Genomic DNA, 21,948 nt, shown 5'->3' with positions numbered 1-21,948 from the left:
AAGGAAAGCAGAGCAATATGCTTGGCACCAGCTTGGCTGCAGGAGGTAGGCTGCAAAAGGAGGTAGGTAAGACACAGTCCAACTGTCTTAGGGACTCCACTCCAGTTTTGTGTAGCGTTTGCTCCTCAGCCTTTTCTTCTCCTGAAGATATACCACAAGGCAGCAGAGGTTTCAGATCAGAGTTCTTCTACTCCTAGATGGGCTACCTTCCCAGGTTGGCAGCCCCTTCTCCCTCTACATCATGTGCAGAAACCGTCTCCTTGACCATTGGACCCACCGTTGGTCTTGTCCACTCAATCCGCCAGAGCCTGTCTTCGCATGCAGGGGAAGTCCCTAACTCACTGAGGGTTTGAGACCCATTGGCTACCCTCACCTGGTTTAGCCAGCCAGTGGAAGCCATTCCAGGGTGTGGCTGCTGTCGCATGCAGACAGCTTCTAGGACAGCGGTTCTCAACCTGTGGGTCCCCAGATGTACAACTCCCATCATCCCTGAGCTCTGGCCTTGCTAGCTAGGGGTGATGGGAGTTGTAGTTCCACAACATCTGGGGACCCACAGGTTGAGAAAGGCTGTTCTAGGAGCCACAGGTGATAGCTGAATGCAGGGTTGGGGACCAAAGATGCACAAACTACCCCAAAAGGTGTATGGTGTGTCCCCCACCAGTGGTACTACCCCTCCTCTAACACCCCATATAGCCTGGTTAAGTTGAAAACAGGGTGGCCCACTTTCTCCCAGCACAAAACCACCATTGAATACACCCCACTGGTATCACACACTGAATTGTCTCTGCTTTCCCCAATGAATCCTGGGGGTTGTAATTTGGTCAAGGTGAAAATTCTGTTTGGGGGGCGGTCCCCATCTTCCCCTTTGAAAACTACCATGCCCAAGGAAAGGAAAGGGCCTTTAAGTCTAGTTTAAGTCGGATGCAGACATGACTTCTGAATACCTATTTACTCTTATATACTTGTCACTTTTGGTTGTGATCAATACATGCTATTAAGCCCAAGAGAGCCATTTTAAAATTGGATACAGATTCTAGGCGATCTACAGCAAATTATAGAAAAGGAAATTTTTGCACATGGGCGAGAACTACAGAGATCAATATTCAGTTAGTGAACAATTCTGTAAATGGTTGCCAAATTACTCTGAACTTGTGTGAGTTATCCCTCTTATAGTACATAATTTGTTCTTTGTTGGACGACTCTATAAGGTCTTCAGTTCCCAAATACAGGTGGAGATTAGGCTCCCGCAGACATCCTTTTTATTGCACATTTACCATGATTTGTGCTCACGATGCTGTTACTTGTGATCCCAATTCCAATACAAGCATTTTGAGGTGGCCAGCCTTCTTCATTTCCAGTCAGTGGATATCCTCCTGAAATCCCATAACTTTCCTGCTTTTGTTGTCCTAAAGTGCCTCGGGGCAGCAATAACGTGGTTGCATTGGAGGAGTACAGGCGATTTATGCAGTGGTTATGTTCCAGGCCCCTGTGTGCATAAGTGAAGTTGTGTAAAGTGGGGAGCACCCTTTAAACGCCCTCTCCACCACTCTCTCTTCAATCCATACCCAAAATGCCGTATGTAAAAAATATCCACAACTGACATTGAAGGTCTGGGGCTGGCAGGAGGCTGGGGGGGGGGGGTAGGTGGAAAAGCAACTCCTCCTCCTGCTGCTGCACTTGAAATTGAAATTGAAATACTTTATTGTCACTTGTACAACTTGTATACAGTGAGATTACACGAGCACCTCCCACTCAGCTCTCTTCGTCTTAATTCCCCTCATCTACTGACACAAACCCACCAAACCAGAAAGTCAGTTGCCCTGTTGTTATTTTTTCATTCAGCAGCCTAACAGCCCACGGATAGAAGCTGTTTTTTACCCTGTTGGTGCAACTAATCATGCTTCTATATCTTCTGCCTGAGGGCAGGAAATCAAGAAAGTGCCGGCCAGGGTGTGAATCATCCCTGAGGATTTCCCTCACTCTCCTGAGGTAACGTTCTTCCACTATGTCATCCAGCGAATTCATGGGACAGCCCATAATATCTTGTGCTGTATTCACCACCCTCTGCAGGCACTTCCTATCCGTTGATGTCAAACCAGAATACCACACCGTGATGCAGTATGAAAGGACACTTTGTATTGTGAAGGAGATCATCAAATGTTCTTTCACAATACTCTGAGGAGATGGAGTCTCTGTTGGGCTTTCTTAACCACCTGGGTTGTATTGATTTTCCAAGTAAGGTCTTCACTGAGATAAACTCCTAGGAATTTAAAGGAAGAGACTCTCTCCTCACAGCCCTGCAGATCAGCTCTTAGGCGGGGAGACTGAGCAGCCACAATGAGCCTCCAGGTTGCTTCAGGGTTCCCTCACTGATGTCCTCTTCGGGCTCCAAGAAGACTGTACTCGCAAGACATGAGCTCTCTCCTGCCATTTCCGGGTTTGAACGGAATGATTTCCTGGCACCATGCATATACAGTGGTACCTCGGGTTAAGAACTTAATTCGTTCTGGAGGTCCGTTCTTAACCTGAAACTGTTCTTAACCTGAGGTACCACTTTAGCTAATGGGGCCTCACGCTGCCACCGCGCCACTGCCACGCAATTTCTGTTCTCATCCTGAAGCAAAGTTCTTAACCCGAGGCACTATTTCTGGGTTAGCGGAGTCTGTAACCTGAAGCGTCTGTAACCCGAGGTACCACTGTACACGGTTGTGCATGAGTCGATCGCACATGAATGGGGGGGTGCCTATATTGCAGATCAAACTGAAGCAAAATAAATCCATCACTAATCACTATGATTGTGTCAATAAAAGGTTGCAGTATACATCTGCAATAAGATACCAGTCTGGAGGGACCCATCAAGATTTCCACAGCTGCAATATAATGTAAAAAGGGAGCAGGTGGCGCTGTGGTCTAAACCACTGAGCCTCTTGGACTTGCTGATCGGAAGGTCGGCGGTTCAAATCCGCATGACAGAGTGAGCTCTGTCCCAGCTCCTGCCAACCTAGCAGTTCGAAAACACGCCAGTACAAGTAGATAAATAGACACCGCTGCGGCGGGAAGGTAAACGGTGTTTCCATGCACTCTGGTTTCTGTCACAGTGTTCTGTTGCACCAGAAGCAGTTTAGTCATGCTGGCCACATGACCTAGAAAGCTGTCTGTGTACAAACTCCGGCTCCATTGGCCTGAAAAGCGAGATGAGTTCCGCAACCCCATAGTCGCCTTTGACTGGACTTAACCGTCCAGGGGTCCTTTACCTTTACACACACACACACACACACACACACACACACACACACATATGTAAAGCCCTGTTTAGGGAAGTTTTTAACATTTAATGCTGTATTCTTTTTAACACTTGATTGGAAGCCGCCCAGAGTGGCTGGGGAAACTCAGCCAGATGGGCTGGGTATAAATAATAATAATAATAATAATAATAATAATAATAATAATAATAATAATTTATATGGTGTACTTGGTGCCAAATGATCTGCCAATCTCAAGTGTAATTTGGTTGACATCTGTCCAAATGGCAGAGATGTGCCACCATAGAAGGTGATTGATTCTATTCAAACAGAAGCCTCAATTGATTCTGGGAATGACATCTTGGCTAGGCAATTCCAAAATGCACCGACTTTAGAATTGCCTGACTTTAGAATTGTCACCCATTAGTGGCGGGAATTGTATAAATCTATTGACCTGGATTGCCCTCTCTGGCATTGTATTGAAAGGGCAATAAGGATCAGTTTTCAAAAAGGAATGCTATTGTGCCAATATTTGGAATGCATTTTATCATTACAGGTGTTTCTGCGCAGCTTACCAGCACGAGGCTGAGAAGAAACACGTCAGTTGGAACCCCATTTTGGATGGCTCCTGAGGTGAGCTATAGTTTGCTTATCGTGTGTACGCTTACGTCTATTAAATAGCTGCTTTGAACTGGTTTTTTTTTTTAACTGCTAATTTCGTTGTCTTGTTATTTGTTGTTTTGGTGTGTGTGTTTTTGACAATCAAGTAGTACATAAGTTATATTAAATGCAAAAGTAAAAAGCTAGATTTAAGATTTCAGGGCTTTGAGATACGTGTTATCTGAATTCTCAAACCCCCTTTATATATAGGATACTAGCCGTCCATCTTTAAGAATAAGCCGAGTTAAAAGATTGGGACCTAGCCGAGGTGACCGATGTTATGTGCCAAAAACAGGGCAGCAAAGTTTGAACCCACATCTATGGTGAATGGTAGTTTCCCGCTGAATCCGCTTTACATCCAACCTGATTCTATATAGCAGGTCATCAAAGCAATTTGTTAAATACTACAGTTTCTCTAATCTGGCAACACTCCCTCCAACAGTGAACTCATATGGTGAGTGTCATGAATGTGTCAGTGTCATGTCAATAGAGTCATGTTCTCCCCACCCCCCTTCTTTAGGGGAGGAGGTCCGGAATTCAGATTATTAGAAAGAAAACTGCAGCAGAACTTCCTGGTCCAGAGTGTTCCGTTGTTCCAGTACATCTCTAGCCTTAGGAAGTCACATTGTAGAGCCAGTGTGGTGTAGGGGTTAAGAGCAGTGGACTCGTAATCTGGTGAACCGGGTTCGCATCTCCGCTCCTCCACATGCAGCTGCTGGGTGACCTTGGGCTAGTCACACTTCTCTGAAGTCTCTCAGCCCCACTCACCTCACAGAGTGTTTGTTGTGGGGGAGGAAGGGAAAGGAGAATGTTAGCCGCTTTGAGACTCCTTTGGGTAGTGACAAAGCGGGATATCCAATCCAAACTCCTCTTCCTCCTCTGACTCTTAAGACTCAAAGCCCAAGGAGAGCCACATTTTTACCTCCTCCATTGGGTCAGTGGCTGCTAAAGTAGACTTGTCCCCTTTAAATCAATAGGTTCCTCTCATGCAAGGTAGAGCTAGCTACTGAAATGATGCAGAAACCGCTATTTATCTGGGCTGCATCAATAGGAGTATAGCATCTAGATCAAGGGAAGTAATAGTGCCACTGTATTCTGCTCTGGTCAGACCTCACCTGGAGTACTGTGTCCAGTTCTGGGCACCACAGTTCAAGAAGGACACTGACAAACTGGAACGTGTCCAGAGGAGGGCAACCAAAATGGTCAAAGGCCTGGAAACGATGCCTTATGAGGAACGGCTAAGGGAGCTGGGCATGTTTAGCCTGGAGAAGAGGAGGTTAAGGGGTGATATGATAGCCATGTTCAAATATATAAAAGGATGTCATATAGAGGAGGGAGAAAGGTTGTTTTCTGCTGCTCCGGAGAAGCGGACACGGAGCAATGGATCCAAACTACAAGAAAGAAGATTCCACCTAAACATTAGGAAGAACTTCCTGACAGTAAGAGCTGTTTGACAGTGGAATTTGCTGCCAAGGAGTGTGGTGGAGTCTCCTACTTTGGAGGTCTTTAAGCAGAGGCTTGACAACCATATGTCAGGAGTGCTCTGATGGTGTTTCCTGCTTGGCAGGGGGTTGGACTTGATGGCCCTTGTGGTCTCTTCCAACTCTATGATTCTATGATTCTATGATTTAAGGGTCAGTCTGAGGATGACTGCTGCTGAAACAACATTTGAGCATTGCTCTTGCGGAGCCATGCATGGAGCTGTCCAGGGTGCCACTGAAGCCTTGCCTTGCCTCCATTCTGCTGAGCCTGTCACTCAACACAGAACAAAGTGGGCTATTCTGTAAGAGGAGGGTAGTGAGAGATGCATCTTAAAACATTTAGACCCAGAATAAATGCGACACCAGAGCCTATGCAATGTTCAACACAAGTAGCACCTCATTTAACACACCACACAAACAACCTCTGCCTGGTCAGTCATCCTACATGCGCTGCACACTTCTTTGAATTTTCCACTGCACTTCTTGGCTCAAAAATATGTATTAAAATGAATATTATGGGTGGCAATGCATGCAATAATGAGCACCTTAGGGGGAAATGCATAAGGAATTGGTATTTTTGGGAAAACATACAGAAATGAATATGTAATGTGTACTATTGTGAATGCAAAGTTGTTGTGTGTGTTTTTTTTGGAGTTTCATTAAAAAGAAAAAAAAGTTCCAGCAAAATTGGATGGAATCAATATGTCAAGAGGGAAGAGGATCAGAGATGGACTGATCCCCCTGTACTTGGTTGAAACAAGGACCTATTTACATATAACACCAGTCCTGAAAGACCTTCATTGGCTTCCAGTACGTTTCTGAGCACAATTCAATGTTGGTGCTGACCTTTACAGCCCTAAATGGTCTCGGCCCAGTATACATGAAGGAGTGTTGCCACCTCCATCGTTCAGCCTGGACAGTGAGGTCCAGCTCCGAGGGCCTTTTAGCAGTTCCCTCACTGCGAGAAGCGAGGTTACTGGGAACCAGGCAGAGGGCCTTCTTGGTATTGGCGCCCGCCCCGTGGAACGCCCTCCCATCAGATGTCAAGGAAATAAACAACTACCTGACTTTCAGAAGACATCTGAAGGCAGCCCTGGTTAGGGAGGCTTTTAATGTTTTATGTTTTATCGTGTTTTTCATATTCTGTTGGGAGCTGCCAGAGACTGGGGAAACCCAGCCAGATGGGCAGTGTGTATATAATTTATTATTATTTAGTTAGTTAGTTAGTTAGTTATTTACTCGTTAGTGCTCTGCCGATGTGCACAGGGGTCAAGAATGCCACCCCTTTGTGAAACGCTCATTGCCTGTACACAAGAAGCAATAAATGAGTGAGCAGCAAATATCCGAATGCATTTTAATACAACTTTTTATTTTTAAACGGCATGGATTAAAAAATAAGGTGGATCTTTCGGGATTTCAAAAATAACGTTCTTACGGAAAAACAATGTAATCTTCAATGGCATTCTAGAAATGTCCTGTTGAACAAGCCTTCCCAGCTAGAAGCTCCAGCTGCTGCTTTAAAGCAAAACTTCTTATGTAATCAAAACATATTTCTTTTGATGGATCTATTTAAATGATAACTTGCAATATCCATCTTACGTTCAAAATGACGCTGCAACTGTAATGTGCTGGGCAGCTTTAATTAAAAGGCTTTAAATACCTTTAAATGAAGAAAGGAAATGCCTAGCAAAAATGACAGGATTCTACGTACAGTAATTGAAAACAGCAAGCTCGGTTTTATAATTCATTGGAAATAAACATCATGCCCAATGCATACAAACAGTCTAAAAAAGGGCCTTGCTTGCCTTTTCCCTTTTCTCCCCTCCAGCATCTCCTATTTGCTGTTCAGTGGCCCGCATCACAGGGCTCAAGGTCAGTCCCGGCTTAATAGCTTGAGGTTTCTTTACTTCCTATTTAGCTAACATTAGCTTCCCTGATCTGGACGGACGTTTTGTTCTCTGCCCGAGTACCATTTAAATAAGAGGGAGAGTTTATGTCGGCCAAATTCTAGGGGAAAGATGCACATTTAGACAAATGAAGTACAAAATCCATTTGATTTTTTGATGCCTCAAAGGCATCTGAAAGTCATTGCGCACATGCAGATTGTTTGAACGGGGGAAAGGAAGAGCAGGATCTTAACAATGAGATGAACAGTTTCTCTGCAGTAAGGAAAGATTGTATACACGTCTCATTTATAACATAGAAGGCAAATTTAATGCTCATTAGGCAGTGTCTCGCTGTAACTATAATTTTGCAGATTCACTCCTCTCCCAGTTTGCTGGTACTTTTGCAGAACGGAGTCATGTTCGGTTTGGGAAAGGGTTGCCATTGCTTCAGATAAACCGTTGTTTGTATAAGAGCCCCTGAGAGAAAGGGGAGATGCCTCGCATATCCTCCAACATTTCTCCAATGAAAATAGGGACGTTCTAAGGAAAAGCGGGTGGCGCTGTGGGATGCGGGTGGCCTTGTGGGTTAAGCCAGAGAACCTAGGGCTTGCCGATCAGATGGTCGGCGGTTCGAATCCCCGCGACAGGGTGAGCTCCCGTTGTTTGGTCCCAGCTCCTGTCAACCTAGCAGTTCGAAAGCACATCCAAGTGCAAGTAGATAAATAGGTACCGCTCCGGCAGGAAGGTAAATGGCGTTTCCGTGTGCTGCTCTGGTTCGGCAGAAGCGGCTTAGTCATGCTGGCCACATGACCTGGAAGCTCTACGCCAGCTCCCTCAGCCAATAAAGCGAGATGAGCACTGGAACCCCAGAGTCGTCTGTGACTGGACCCTAACAGTCAGGGGTCCCTTTACCTTTACCTTTACGGAAAAGCAGGACATTCCAGGATAAAATCAGAAACCAGGACAGCTTCTCTAAATAAGGAACGGCCCTGGAAAATGGGGACACTTGGAGGGTCTGAACTCATTCTTCTTTCTTCTTTGGCGATCAATTATAGCCAAGTATGATTGTCTTCCATAAACACGGTTTTAACAATGAGTCCGTAAGTGACTGTGGAGGCCAATTCTGGATCCACACATCCTTCCACAGTGGGGACATTGGTTTCCGGGTGGGAGTTGATCACGGTGTGGATTTGCCAAGCATGCCTTTCTCTTAGCACGTTTCTTCCTTGCGTTCTGAGTTTGAGCGTCTTCAAAGCCCATGACACCTCGGGTAAAGGCTGTTCTCCAACTGGAGCGCTCGCAGGTCAGTGTTTCCCAGTTGTCGGTGTTTATACTACATTTTTTGTTAGATTTGCCTTGAGAGAGTCTTTAAACCCTTTTTGTTGACCACCAGCATTACACTTTCCATTTTTAAGTTCGGAATAGAGTAGTTGCTTTGGAAGATGATAATCAGGCATCCAAACAACATGGCCAGTCCAACCAAGTTGATGTTGAAGAATCATTGCTTCAACACTGGTGATCTTTGCTTCTTCCAGTACACTGATATTAGTTCGCCTGTCTTCCCAAGTGTGAGGATATTTAGGATGAACTCATAAACAGACACTGAGGCAGGGATTTGCTCTTGGCTTTCTAATGAAGCACAGCTTCTCTTCAAATGCTGTTTACTAAGTAAACAGCAGGTAATGAGGTATTGTGATCTCCCAAAAGATTAAGAGCCAATCTTGTTGTGTGCTAAATAGAATCTAAACAAACTAACCAAAGGAGGGAAGAATGTCACATATGTTGAAGGGTGCTGGCACCAGCAATGTGTGCAGCATTGGGGTTGGGAATCAATGGCTCGGTCCCCCTTCTCCCTAGGAGTGTTCACGTCTTGCATTCAATGAGCCCACAATCTGAGTATGCAAACAATCAAGTAGTACACTTGCGCAGGTATTCACATGTAATGTTCAACAGCTTCGGCTGGTGGCCCAGCTACGCCCCCATCTGGACAGCGATAGCTTAACTACTGTTGTCTATGCTCTGGTAACCTCAAGGTTAGATTACTGCAATGGGTTATACGTAGGGCTACCTCTGAAGACGGTTTGGAAATCTCAGCTACAGCAGAATTCAGTGGCCAGGTTGCTCCCCGGAGCAAAACGGTTTGAGCATATTACACTGATCCTAGTCTGACTGGACTGGATACCAATTGGTTTTCAGGCCCAATTCAAAGTGCTGGCTTTGACCTATAAAGTCTTAAATGGCTCAGGACCACAATACCTCAAGGACCACCTCTATGAACCTACCCGGACCCTGAGATCATCTTCTGAGGCCCTCCTTCATGTGCCTCCTCCCTGAGAGGTCTGGAGGGTGGCAACATGAGAACGAGGCCTTCTCTGCAGTGGCTCCCCGTCTGTGGAATGCTTTCCCCAGGGAAGTTCGCCTGGCGCCTACACTATACACCTTTAGGCGCTAGGCAAAAACATTCCTTTTCAACCAGGCCCTTGCCTGACTTGATCTGCATCGTATACCCTTTTTAAAAGTGCTGGCTCTTTTGGGTTGTTTTTTTAATTGGGTTGTTGGTTTTGTTTTGAATTTATGTATTTGATATTTTATGTGAACCGCCCTGAGACCTTCAGGTATAGGGCGGCATAGAAATTAAACAAACAAACAAACAAACAAACAAACAAATAAAAGTGTGCCGTCTGTGTGCCTGTGTACACAATAGCCGAGTTATAAAAAAATCAACTAATGTACACTCTTTCACGCAAATACTTATGCATGGGGAGAGGCAGCTTGTACCTGTGTTAAATGTCTGAAGGGGGACATGGTCTGATTCTGATCTTCATAGCTCACTTTTGGGTGTGAATTGCTTGAAGCGGATAGCTCTGGAGAGCTCAGTTGGTTAGAGCAGGGGTCAGCAAACTGTTTCAGCTGGGGGCCCTCAGACCTTGTGGGGGGCCAGACTGTATTTTGAAAATAATAATAATGAATGAATTCCTATGCCCCACAAATAACCCAGAGGTGCATTTTTAATAAAAGCACACGTTCTACTCATGTAAAAACATGCTGATTACCGGACTGTTCTCAGGCCGGATTGAGAAGGTGATTGGGCCGGATCTGGCCCCGGGCCTTAGTTTGCCCACCCATGGGTTAGAGCATGGTGCTGATAACCCCAAGGTTGCAGGCTTTTAGACTAAATGATCCACAGGGTCCCTTCCAATTCTACATGATTCTACTTCATTAACAAAGTACTATGGATCCTTTGATTAACTATAGATAAAACTGTCTGGTTTCTTTTCGGGGCTGGGGGTGTGTTTTAATGATTGGACAGCCTCCATAGATATTGTTTTGCTGCCTTATAACCAAGCCGATGGCTATTTTTTTATATATATATTTCAAAATGGGAGGGCTTAAAATGAAAGGCAATTGATTTTGCTATGCCTAGCAAAATTGGCTGTGACTTCCTTCTGAGTTACTGCCTCTAAGGAGTTCTTTTACATGATTTCAGTGAAGTGACATTATTGGGAACAGATGTTTTTGGAAAGAGGATGAAGAAATTTCAAAAGCTTGAAATGTGTCAAGCTTCCTGCCATAGTGTTGCCCCCTCGCATTTTGACAGTCTCTGTTAATGGTAAATGCCAGGATATGACGGGGTTTTATTCAGGATGTAAATGTTGAGTCATCATTCTGGGGGTACACCTCACAATCAAATAAATTATGTATATTTAAAAATAAAAACTATACATGTCATTTCCTCCTTTAAATTTTGCCCAGGCATAACTCATAATGGCAAACATTAACCATTTTGTGTTCAGTTTTACTTCACCATATCTTCTTCAGCCTGTTCTCCAATGCTTTTGAGTTATTCTCTCTATGCAACTCATGGCTCTCTCTAAACAGTTCATAAATTTCCATAGCATATGGCAGTGGATGAAAATTTGGGGAACCTAGGAAGAAGAAAGATTTACGAAATAGGACTCCTCATATTTATTACAAGGGGTTCTGTGGCACACTGAAAGAAAATTCCAGAATCTGTATTTTCACAATTCTATATTCGGCCAAGCAAAATGTTACAAAAAAGTGTGCAACGTGTCTGAGTTCTCCATAATTCTTCATCAGGTTAGAAGGGAAAGAAAATGGAGATGGCGGCAAGGGGGAGCTGGTTGATGCTGGAATTGTTAGAATTCCTGCTTCATGATTGCAGTCATGGGATTGTTGTCTTTCACATTACGGTATATGTTTTGACTCCACAGAGTGGGAAGTGACGGAGACAGGATGTTTGTGTTACTGTGTTCCGTGAAGTGGACTATTGTCCTTTGTTCTTTTTCTCTTTGCTGTCTGATGCTAGAGAGAAAGAGAGGGAGGGAGCCATGTTGCAGTGCTCCGTGTGTGTGTGTATATATGTAAATAAAGTAGATTAGCCAAAATGCTGAGTTGCTGAGGTCTGTCACGCGAGTTGCACAAACTCTGCGGATCCCTAAGTGTGCCAGTGTCAGTTGGCATCAGTCGCTGTGATGTTTGGACTGAAGAAAGCTTATGAAGCTCCCGAACAATTGACCAGGACTGAGGGAACATGCCAGTCGGGCACATGTCTCTGCCAGGGTCCTACTCGAGTGTAGGCTGAACTCCTGACAGGAATCACGAGAGGACTCTGCTTTTAATCATGATTTTAGGAGAGGTTGATGGCTGTGTGCTTTACAGATTCTTAGGTGCACTTAGAAATGCTGGGATGGAAGGAGAAGCATGTGGTTTAGGACAGGTGAGTTTCTCTATTTCTCATCTTTAGTTCAATTCTCTACATTTCTGCATCAGTTTCTGATTTCCTTTTAAAATTCCTCAACGTTTTAGTAAAATTTTCTCCTAATTACACATGCAGTTTCCCCTAGGATACACATTCTTGCCAGCAGTTTCTCCTAACAGAACACATTTTTGTACCATTTTCACTAATGCAGGCATTTAAATGCACACTTTAGTACATCCGTTTTTGTACACATTGGATGGTATTCTACCGAGCTTTACTCCGAGTAGACCCAGTAAAATCAATGGACATGACTATGGCGGAGTCCTTAATTTCCATTTGAGTAGAGTAGATCCATTAGAGTAGAGTAGATCCATTAGAGTAGAATGAGAGTAGATCCATGGATCTACTCTAAGTAAAACTTAGTTGCAAACTAAGTTATTTGGCTGAACAACTGCATTGCAAAATTCTGTGTGAATGTCAAAGGATGGCTGTACTGTATTTCAATCCACATATTTTCTGGGAAAGGGCAGACTAGATGAGTTTGCTTTTAAATGAAAACTGGATCATCCCCCCCCCTTCCCACCATGCCTGCATACCATGTCCATTTCTAAAAACATAAAATATGGCTGTTATTTCCCAGCTCTGTATACTTCCATAGATGAAACATGCCTTATTTTAAACTTTTTTTTTATAGTCTGGTGGGCCAGACTATATTTTGAAAGGGAAAAAAATGAACAAATTCCTATGCCCCACATATAACCCAGAGATGCATTTTAAATAAAAGCAAACATTCTACTCATGTAAAAACACGCTGATCCCTGGACCATCCGCAGGCCGGATTGAGAAGGCGATTGGGCCGCATCTGGCCCCTGGGCCTTAGGTTGCCTATCCCTGAACTGTATGTTGAGTTACCCTGGAGCAGGCTGTCCTCTTAAGCAAGCCTCGTGCTTGTGCCTAATTTTTCCTGCTTAGAAAAGAGCAGCAATATATTTCCATGCCTATTATCCTTGCATTTTTTCATAGCTCCTGTGTATTTGAATACAGAGCATTTTATGTATATTCAAATAGTTGTATGGCAAATGGAAAGCAAGAGAGTGATTGGATTGAGAGGCAAATGAGGATGATTTATTTTAGCTCAGATACACCCGCCATTTAAACGCCATTCATTCCTATTGCCAGTCTGCTGACTGAAAGAGCATTGCTCCAGCTCTTAAAATTCAAAATACGATGTAAACCACTCTGTCTTAAATCAATCAATCCCCCACTACCATCATTCAACACACACAAACATACTTGCAGTCATGATCCATGCAAGTTAAAAATATGAAGATAGTCTCCCCAGCACAGACTTCCTATAAGAAGAAGAAGAGGAGTTTGGATTTGATATCTCACTTTATCACTACCCGAAGGAGTCTCAATGCGGCTAACATTCTCCTTTCCCTTCCTCCCCCACAACAAACATTATGTGAAGTGAGTGGGGCTGAGAGACTTCAGAGAAGTGTGACTGGCCCAAGGTCACCCAGCAGCTGCAGGTGGAGGAGCGTGGAAGCGAACCCGGTTCACCAGATTACGAGACTACCGCTCTTAACCACTACACCACACTGGCTCTCTATAAAACATACAAACCCGAGTTGCATGCATGTATATGTATAGCATCTTGCCTTGGTGCTGTAAATTAAATTAAACCATGTCGTAACATTACAAAAATCAGACGGTGCATTTTGTTTGCTTGGCCAGCTCTTTTGGTCTCCTTGGAGCAAGGGTAACTAGATTGTGCCACATTCAGGGTTTTGAATGTGTGTACACTGATCCATTTTTCAGCATAATGCCGGCATACCTCATAAGCTGCTTAGCTAGTAACATCACCAGCTTTTCCCCCAGGAGGCTCAGACCTTTTAAACTCCAGCTTCTTCCCAGCTTGGTGGGTCAGCGGTGCTAATTGTCCAGTTCAGGTCTCCAGCTAGTCTCGCGCCACAGCCATAATCACGCCGTGTTATACATTGTATGCCTGCGGCTATGTTTTTTTGAATGCATGTGTTGTGTATTCTGAGGAGCGAGGAGGAGGGGGAGGCGGGTGGATAGTTATGTGGTGTAGAATCCAGTAATACTTTTTAAAGGAGTCGCTGAGCAATCCTGTATTCTCTGTGATTCCTTGTTGTTGTTTGAATCATACAAAACATATAGACCCACTTGCACCATGTGTCTACATTTTGCCGATTTCTCATAGTTTTGTGTCAATTTAAATGCTAATTTTCTATGACAGTCAGTCATCAGTCTATGAAAGCCAGACATATTGTTGGAATAGGAGTAGAATAACATATGCGGGTGGCACTGTAGTCTAAACCACTGAACCTCTTGGGCTTGCCGATCAGAAGGTTGGTAGTTTGAATCCCCGTGATGGGGTGAGTTCGGGTTGCTCTGTCCCAGCTTCTGCCAACCTAGCAGTTCAAAAGCACGCCAGTGCAATAGATAAATAGGTGCCACTGTGGTGGGAAGGTAAACAGCATTTTTGTGCACTCTGGTTTCCGTCACAGTGTTCCTTTGTGCCAGAAGCGGTTTAGTCATGCTGGCCACATGACCCAGAAAGCTGTCTGTGGACAAACGCCGGCTCCATTGGCCTGAAAGCGAGATGAGCGTGGCAGCCCCGTAGTTGCCTTTGACTGGACTTAACCGTCCAGGGATCCTTTACCTTTTTTTCTTTTTTCTTTTTTCTTTTTTTTAGAGTAACATAGTGGCTGGGGCAACCCAGTCAGATGAATGGCATATAAATATATTATCATAATCATCATCGTTATCCTTACAGCTTTCCAAATAAACATAGAGAATTTTTGTAGATTTGGGTTCTCTCTCTCTCTCTCTCTTCCCCCCCCATCTCCCTCCCTCCCTCCCTCCCTCTCTTCCTCTCTCTCTCTCTCTCTCTCTAATGTGGCATTGCCACATACCGGAAGTGGTATCTAAAGCGTGGGGGGGGGAGAGATAACCTGTGTCCAAGCTGGTAGGATTCCCATGGATTCTGGGCGTGAAACTGGTTCTGTCAGTGATGGGGACCCAGATGTTGTTAGAACTATGAACCCATCTTCCCTTGACTACTGGGAAAGATGGGTCTTGAGCTGACAGATGTTGGAGTTCAACAACAGCTTAGCCACATGCTCCCCACCCCTAGTCATGTTGGTTTCTGCTTTTCTTTCATTTCCATTGAAAGGACCCTGAAGCCCTATGGCACTTATGGGTTCTACCTAGCCACAATTTGCAGCCACCTAAGACTTAACCTCTGGTGTTAATACTTGGGGAGAAGTTCATTCTGTATGTATCTTTCCGTTCCCTTAGAGGTAAGACAGTTGGACCATGGTTTCATCATGGCGGCACCTTCTCCTCCAGCTTTCTCTAACCTGGTTCCCTCCAGATGTGGCTGGACTACCTCCAATGATCAGGGATGATGGGAGCTGTAGCCCAGTAACATCTGGGGGTAACAAGCTTGGGGAAGGCTGATCTATGCTATGGAATAGGTTTTCTAGCTTGGTTTCTTTGGCACTTAATTTGCTGAGCTGTCCACTGAGATCTCTTTTTCTGGTCAGCCTTTACAGGAGAGAGACTGATGGAACAATCAGGGACAAACTATTCCACCTGCCTTGTTCCACCCCCTCTGCCTTTAAAAGGAGGAGCTGCTTTTTAAGTACTTATTCTTGCTCTCTGTTAATATTTTTGTGGGGAATAAACCGTCGCCTTTTTGTCAGGAAAATGTGAATATTAATAATTTGAAATGCTGAGATTTGATCCACATGTAAGCTGCATTGGGTTTCCATGATGGTGGGATGTAAATGTGGAAGAATAAATGAGCAAAATGCAATAATTCCTGTACATTTCCCTTTTAGATGCCCATGCTTTCTCTCTCTCTGCAAATGTATGCACTCAAGAGGATAAATAGCAGCATTGTTTTCAAAAGGAAATGTTGCCGGAGGATTTCAAAGACTGTAATTATTTTGGAATAATTAGCATCCGATGGCAAGAATTAAATTTTTTGTGCATTCTGTGGCCACCGTTAAAAATTAAGAACACTTGCACCCTGAATTTATGCAGAAAATTCGAACGGGTGTGTCTGTCAATGGTAGACTTGAATCGGAATTGGTAACTAAGGTTACATTCACACCGAATACTTAAAGCAGAGTCCGTCCCCCCAAAAAAAGAATTCTGGGAACTGTAGTTTAGTGCTCATAAATCTACAGATCCCAGGATTCTTTGCAGGTAAGCAATGTGTTTTAAATGTGTGGTGTGGATGTAGCCTAAATAGAGTGCATTTGTCTGGCCTGCTTGGACAATGGGGCAATTGTTAACTCTGATGGTGTCTTCTTTTGTATCTGATAGGTCATTGCTTGTGAACAGCAGTATGACTACTCCTATGATGCTCGCTGCGACGTTTGGTCTCTTGGGATCACAGCCATTGAGCTGGGTGACGGGGATCCGCCTTTATTCGACATGCATCCCGTGAAAACACTTTTCAAGATCCCAAGGTACGGCACTAGGTGGCTCTCTTAGCTTGCTAGATTGCCATTCCTCACACAGACAGCAGCATTTCAACAGGGAAATGCAAAGGTGAAATTTGGTACACTATTGCATCATAAGTTAACCCTGATTGAGAAATGCTACTATTAAGACCTTTAAAGCCTTAAATGGCCTCAACCCAGTATACCTGAAGGAGCGTCTCCACTCCTATTGTTCTGCCCAGACACTGAGGTCCAGCTCCGAGGGCCTTCTGTTGTTTCCCTCCCTCCGAGGTTACAAGGAACCAGGCAGAGGGCCTTCTCAGTAGTGGCGCCCGCCCTGTGGAACCCTCCCATCAGATATCAAAGAAATAAACAACTATCTGACTTTTAGAAGACATCTCAAGGCATCCCTGTTTAGGGAAGCTTTTAAGGTTTGATGAATTATTGTATTTTAATATTTTGCTGGAAGCCGCCCAGAGTGGCTGGGGAAACCTAGCCAGATGGGCGGGGTATAAATAATAAATTGTTGTTGTTGTTGTTGGATTCTTGCTTGCCCTGATCTACATGCAAGTAGTGCATTCTCCCAGAATAAGAACATATAATATTTCCATAGGTTGTTTTTTATATTAAGCTTTCTCGCTATTTCTCTATGTAATAAAAATGCAAGGTTGTCATCACACCACTGGAGGATTTGTAGTGCCAGATCCTGGATTTGCAGGGCAGGGGAGCAAAAGTGAAGGCAGGGTGTACAACAACAGTGGCCTGTAGTATGGGAGCAAGAAGGGAGGGACACTGAGCGGGGGAAAGTGGTGATTTCAAACAACAGCGGGTTTAAGTAAAGCAGGGATGGAGGAAACTGAGAGGGAAATGGTGCTTTGGGCAGATGTTTGAGTACAGGGAGTTAGGAGTAGTTGTGTTTCAGTGTCTCTCCCTTCTTACTGCACTTAAACTTTCCCCCCTTCCATTTCTCAGCAGCCTCTTGTGAGAAAGGTAAAGAACACAGAGTCCTCAAATATTCCATGGTACCTTCCTACAATCATGTATTTCACTCCTGGTACCGAGTGTGGTTTTCAATATGAAGTTCCAGATTCAGTGTGGCAATTAAGATTACATATTTGATTAACAAGTAAAGTAAAGGTAAAGAGACCCCTGACCATTAGGTCCAGTCAAGGACAACTGTGGGGTTGCGGTGCTCATCTCGCTTTACTGGCTGAGGGAGCTGGCGTACAGCTTCCAGGTCATGTGGCCAGCATGACTAAGCCGCTTCTGGCGAACCAGAGCAGCACATGAAAACGCCGTTTAACTTCCCGCCGGAGCGGTACCTATTTATCTACTTGCACTTTGACATGCTTTCGAGCAACGGGAGCTCACCCCGTCATGGGGATTCAAACTGCCGACCTTCTGATCAGCGAGTCCTAGGCTCTGTGGTTTAACCCACAGCGCCCCCCATATATGTACAACACTGATGGGCTGAGCTGAACCTTCTCTGACTGAACAAGGTATCTGACAGGCTGGCTCTTAGCATCCCATTCATCTTAAAGAGACAGTAGCGTATATCATCCTGGAGTGTTTGCGCAAAGAGGACTGCGGGGAGGGGAGACATGGAAGTGGCTTTAGAAACAGGAATGGGACAATCAAGCTTAGTAGTTGCAAGGGGAAGCCCTAAGATGTCAATGTGGGGGGAATGGCAGTGGGATTGGTGAGCAGAGTGAACAGGTGCACAGCCCCTAGTAACAAATCTATAGCAAGCATGCCGTAGAATGTTTAAGATGAGCTCATACTGGATATACCATTTGTTTCCAAAGAAGTAAAGGCCGCTACCGAAAATTTACAGCACATTACAAGGTTATTTTGATGGGGGGAAAGGTCTTGTGTTATTATGCAGCAAAGGCAATTTTGAAACTGTTATGTGTGTCACATCAGTTGCACCCTTCTCTTACTGCTTATTTACACATGAAAAATATGAAACGCTTTCTTGCCATTCCTGAATATAAATGAGCATTTGAGTTCACATGTTGTTAGGTGGTTGTCTTGTTTCCACCTGGCCGAGGGACCCGGGATTATAAAGACCATTAAGGAATATGAATGAAAGATGGGGACAGTTGTAACAAAAGAAGGATGGCATCTCTTAAGCATTTGCCCCCAGTTGATTGCCAGCTGGTATATGCCGGCTTCTTCCATATTCCATTGTGGAAAGGGAAAGATAATTACTTGCTACTAGCAAATTGAAAGCTTAGGCAATGAAAATATTTGACCTTTTATTATCTGTACAATCGCACAATTACCATGGGGCGTAAAAAAAAAAAGAGAATTCTCCTGATTGCTATTTGCATTTCTGATTAGGTCTATTTATATGCAGATGAGGCTCTCCAACATTCTGCATCGTATTATCTCTGTTGCACAACCCAGACTGTGTCCCCCCTTCAAAAATTATTCAAACTTAAGCAGCAATTCATCTCTCTCTCTTTTCTCTACCTCTCTCTTTTGCCCTTTGCACATGTGTAAAACAGGCTGTAGCAATTAAAGCGGTGAGGGAAGCTTCAAATTTCTAAACTAGTACCCATAAATTTTTATCAGATAGAGGCTGTAAACAGCTTTAAAGAACAACAGTCATGATGAAGTACTGTAAAATATCAGCAGGTGATAGGAAGAAATATGGAACAGGACATGGGAATGGTTGTCTTTCAGTCTATTATTTATCTCTTTCTTCCCCCAAAACTGCATATAAATCTGCATGACGAAATAATATATTGTGGTGGCATGTCTTATTTCCATAGGACAAAATACTGAATTTATTAAGTAAGCTCCTAACCATTCCTGTTTTTTATTCTTCACCAAATCTTTGTAATGTCTGAAGCTCAATCCTAGCTAGGAGTAAATACTGCTTATAGGATGTTAAGTGATGATAGGGACGCAGGTGGCGCTGTGGTCTAAACCACTGAGCCTCTTGGACTTGCCGATCAGAAGGTCAGCAGTTCGAATCCCCACAACGGGGTGAGCTCCCGTTGCTCTGTCCCAGCTCCTGCCAACCTAGCAGTTCGAAAGCATGCCGGTGCAAGTAGATAAATAGGTACTGCTGTGGCGGGAAGGTAAATGGCGTTTCCATGAGCTCTGGTTTCTATCACAGTGTCCTGTTGCACCAGAAGCAGTTTAGTCATGCTGGCCACATGACCCGGAAAGCTGTCTGTGGACAAACGCTGGCTTCCTCGGTCTGAAAGTGAGATAAGCGCCTCAACCCCAGTCACCTTTGACTGGACTTAACCATCCAGGGGTCCTTTACCTTTACATTAAGTGATGAAGGGCCATTTAGAAATGGAATAAATAACCATCAGTAGCATCATAATATAGAGCATCCATGAAAAGACATGATAACTCCAGGACGTGGCTCAGGCATGTTGACTAGGCATTAATTGTCAAAGGACCACATTTCCACAATGTTCTTTGGAGAGACTTATGGCTAAAATTAAAAACGCTAAATACAAACATTATGTTTCCCCCTGGGTTCTCCAAAGATCGCTGGCTTCAAGGTAGGCTCCTCTAGTAGCCAGAGGCATTGCAGTTTCCAAAACAGATGCCTCTACCCTGAGAAAAATAACTATGTCTCCCTTGTCTAGCCAGATATCCCCCAGTCTCTGCATAGCATTACCAGGCTGGTTCTGTAAGAAGGGTGGGCAAAGAGTTGGGGAATGAAGCAACAATATCAGTGTGTTCACCTGCTGCCCCCAGTGGATTATTAGGAAATTGTAGGTGAAGGTATTGGCAGTTGCCTAGCAACCTTCAGATGCCATATTTTCATCCACCAGTACAATAGTCTATATATGTCTCCAAGTAAAACACGCAGAGCATATTCTTCCTTTGCAGCAACTTGCCCACTATATCAGGGAAGAGGGAAAGGGTGTCACGATGAGAAAATTTTAATGTAGCCCCTGCTCCCTCACAATATCCTGACTCTGACTTCAGGAAAGTTAAGTTGCTCAGAGAATATCTACTGCCCTCAAAAGGATACAACTGGGATATTGAACCGGGGCAGCTTCCGGAAGCTTCCATGCAGCTGGATATCTTGGGGGACTTCAGGAGGGAAGGAATTCGGTCTCTCTCTGCCAACTAGTCTTTCTGTCCAGATTTCACTGATAGCTCCCACTTGGAACATGCTGGGCCTCCATTCTCCTTTCTTCTTCTTTGGCAATCACTCATAGCCAAGGAAGTTCCAAACCAGCTGTTGGCGCTATGCCTCCAGATCTTTGGACTTGTTGTAGCATCTGAACACCTTCACACTTTTAAACAAAACACCTTCACACTATTCAGACAGAAGTCTTCTGGGATACTTATTTCCAGCACATCAATTTATTTCAAAAACAAATGCTTTGGGAATGGTTTTTTTTCTTCATTTGAAAATACTCACAACATATCCCAATGGTCTTCTTCTTCTTTGGCGGTCACTCATAGCCGAGTAAGATTGTCTTCCATGCAGGAGTGGCAGGCGAAGTTGACAGAATATGCAGAACTTGCCAAACTGTCAGGGAGGATCCGGGACCAGGGAGATCAAAGATACCAAAATAACTGGAGTAAATTTATTGAATATTTAAAGAAGAATTGTAAAGAGGTCAAGACACTAGCAGGATTGACATAATACCTCCAATGTATAATAGTACTAATTTGAGAATGATGTGTGTGATGGAAAGAGGATAAATATACCAGTTGTGGGGAGGGAGGGGGGTCGCGACTCGGCAGAGTCAAAGGAAATGTATGGTGCTATTACAATTTGTTGGAAAAGAATATGTAAGGAAAACAATAAAAATTCACTTGGAGAAAAAAAAAGATTGTCTTCCATGAACATGGTTTTAACAGTAAGTGACTGTGGAGGCCAATTCTGGATCCACATGTCCTTCCACAATGGGGACATAGGTTTCGGGGCAGGAGTTGATCGTGGTGAGGATTTGCCAAACGTGCCTTCCTATTAGCTCGTTTCTCCCTTTCGTCCTGAGTTCGAGTGTCTCCAAAGCCCTTGACACCTTTGGTAAAGGCTGTTCTCCATTATAGCCTGGCTGATCAGAGGGGCCATTATTATTATTATTATTATTATTATTATTATTATTATTATTAGCATAAGCATAAACATTTCTTTGTGATTTCTGTCCAGGCCTTTTGCTCACAAATTTCTTTGATTGGAGGTAGATCTAGGGTTCAGCTTTGTGCAGTGGCGTAGCGTGGGTTGTCAGCACCCGGGGCAAGGCAAGTAATTTGCGCCCCCTAACCCGTGGATTTGCGCCCCCTAACCCTAACTCCCAGATGTTGCTCCCGGTGCGGCCGGCCCCCCCCTGCACCCCCCACGCTACGCCACTGGCTTTGTGTCCCCCTCAATATAACTTCTCCTGTTCCCTTAGAATGGTTCCTTCCCTCCCCCAACAAAACGCCACCACCTCTTGATATCTTAAAAGTGCTAATCGTTTTGCTAAAATATATTTACATAGAAATGAG

At 44.2% G+C, this 21,948-nt stretch overlaps 1 protein-coding gene across 2 annotated transcripts in view; it reads left to right on the top strand.

Moving 5' to 3' along the window:
* Nucleotides 1-21,948, top strand: part of MYO3B (myosin IIIB) — a 313,368-nt gene that overhangs the window by 61,530 nt on the left and 229,890 nt on the right. For both annotated transcript variants that reach the window (XM_082205523.1, XM_082205522.1), the window contains 2 exons: nucleotides 3,799-3,875; nucleotides 16,352-16,497. In XM_082205523.1, coding sequence (XP_082061649.1) covers nucleotides 3,799-3,875; nucleotides 16,352-16,497 — 223 coding nt within the window. The remainder of the gene's footprint in view (nucleotides 1-3,798; nucleotides 3,876-16,351; nucleotides 16,498-21,948) is intronic.

This window comes from Podarcis vaucheri (genome assembly GCF_965113315.1).
Source record: "Podarcis vaucheri genome assembly, chromosome: 1".
NCBI lineage: Eukaryota > Metazoa > Chordata > Lepidosauria > Squamata > Lacertidae > Podarcis > Podarcis vaucheri.
This window is presented reverse-complemented; position numbering and strand designations above follow the sequence as displayed.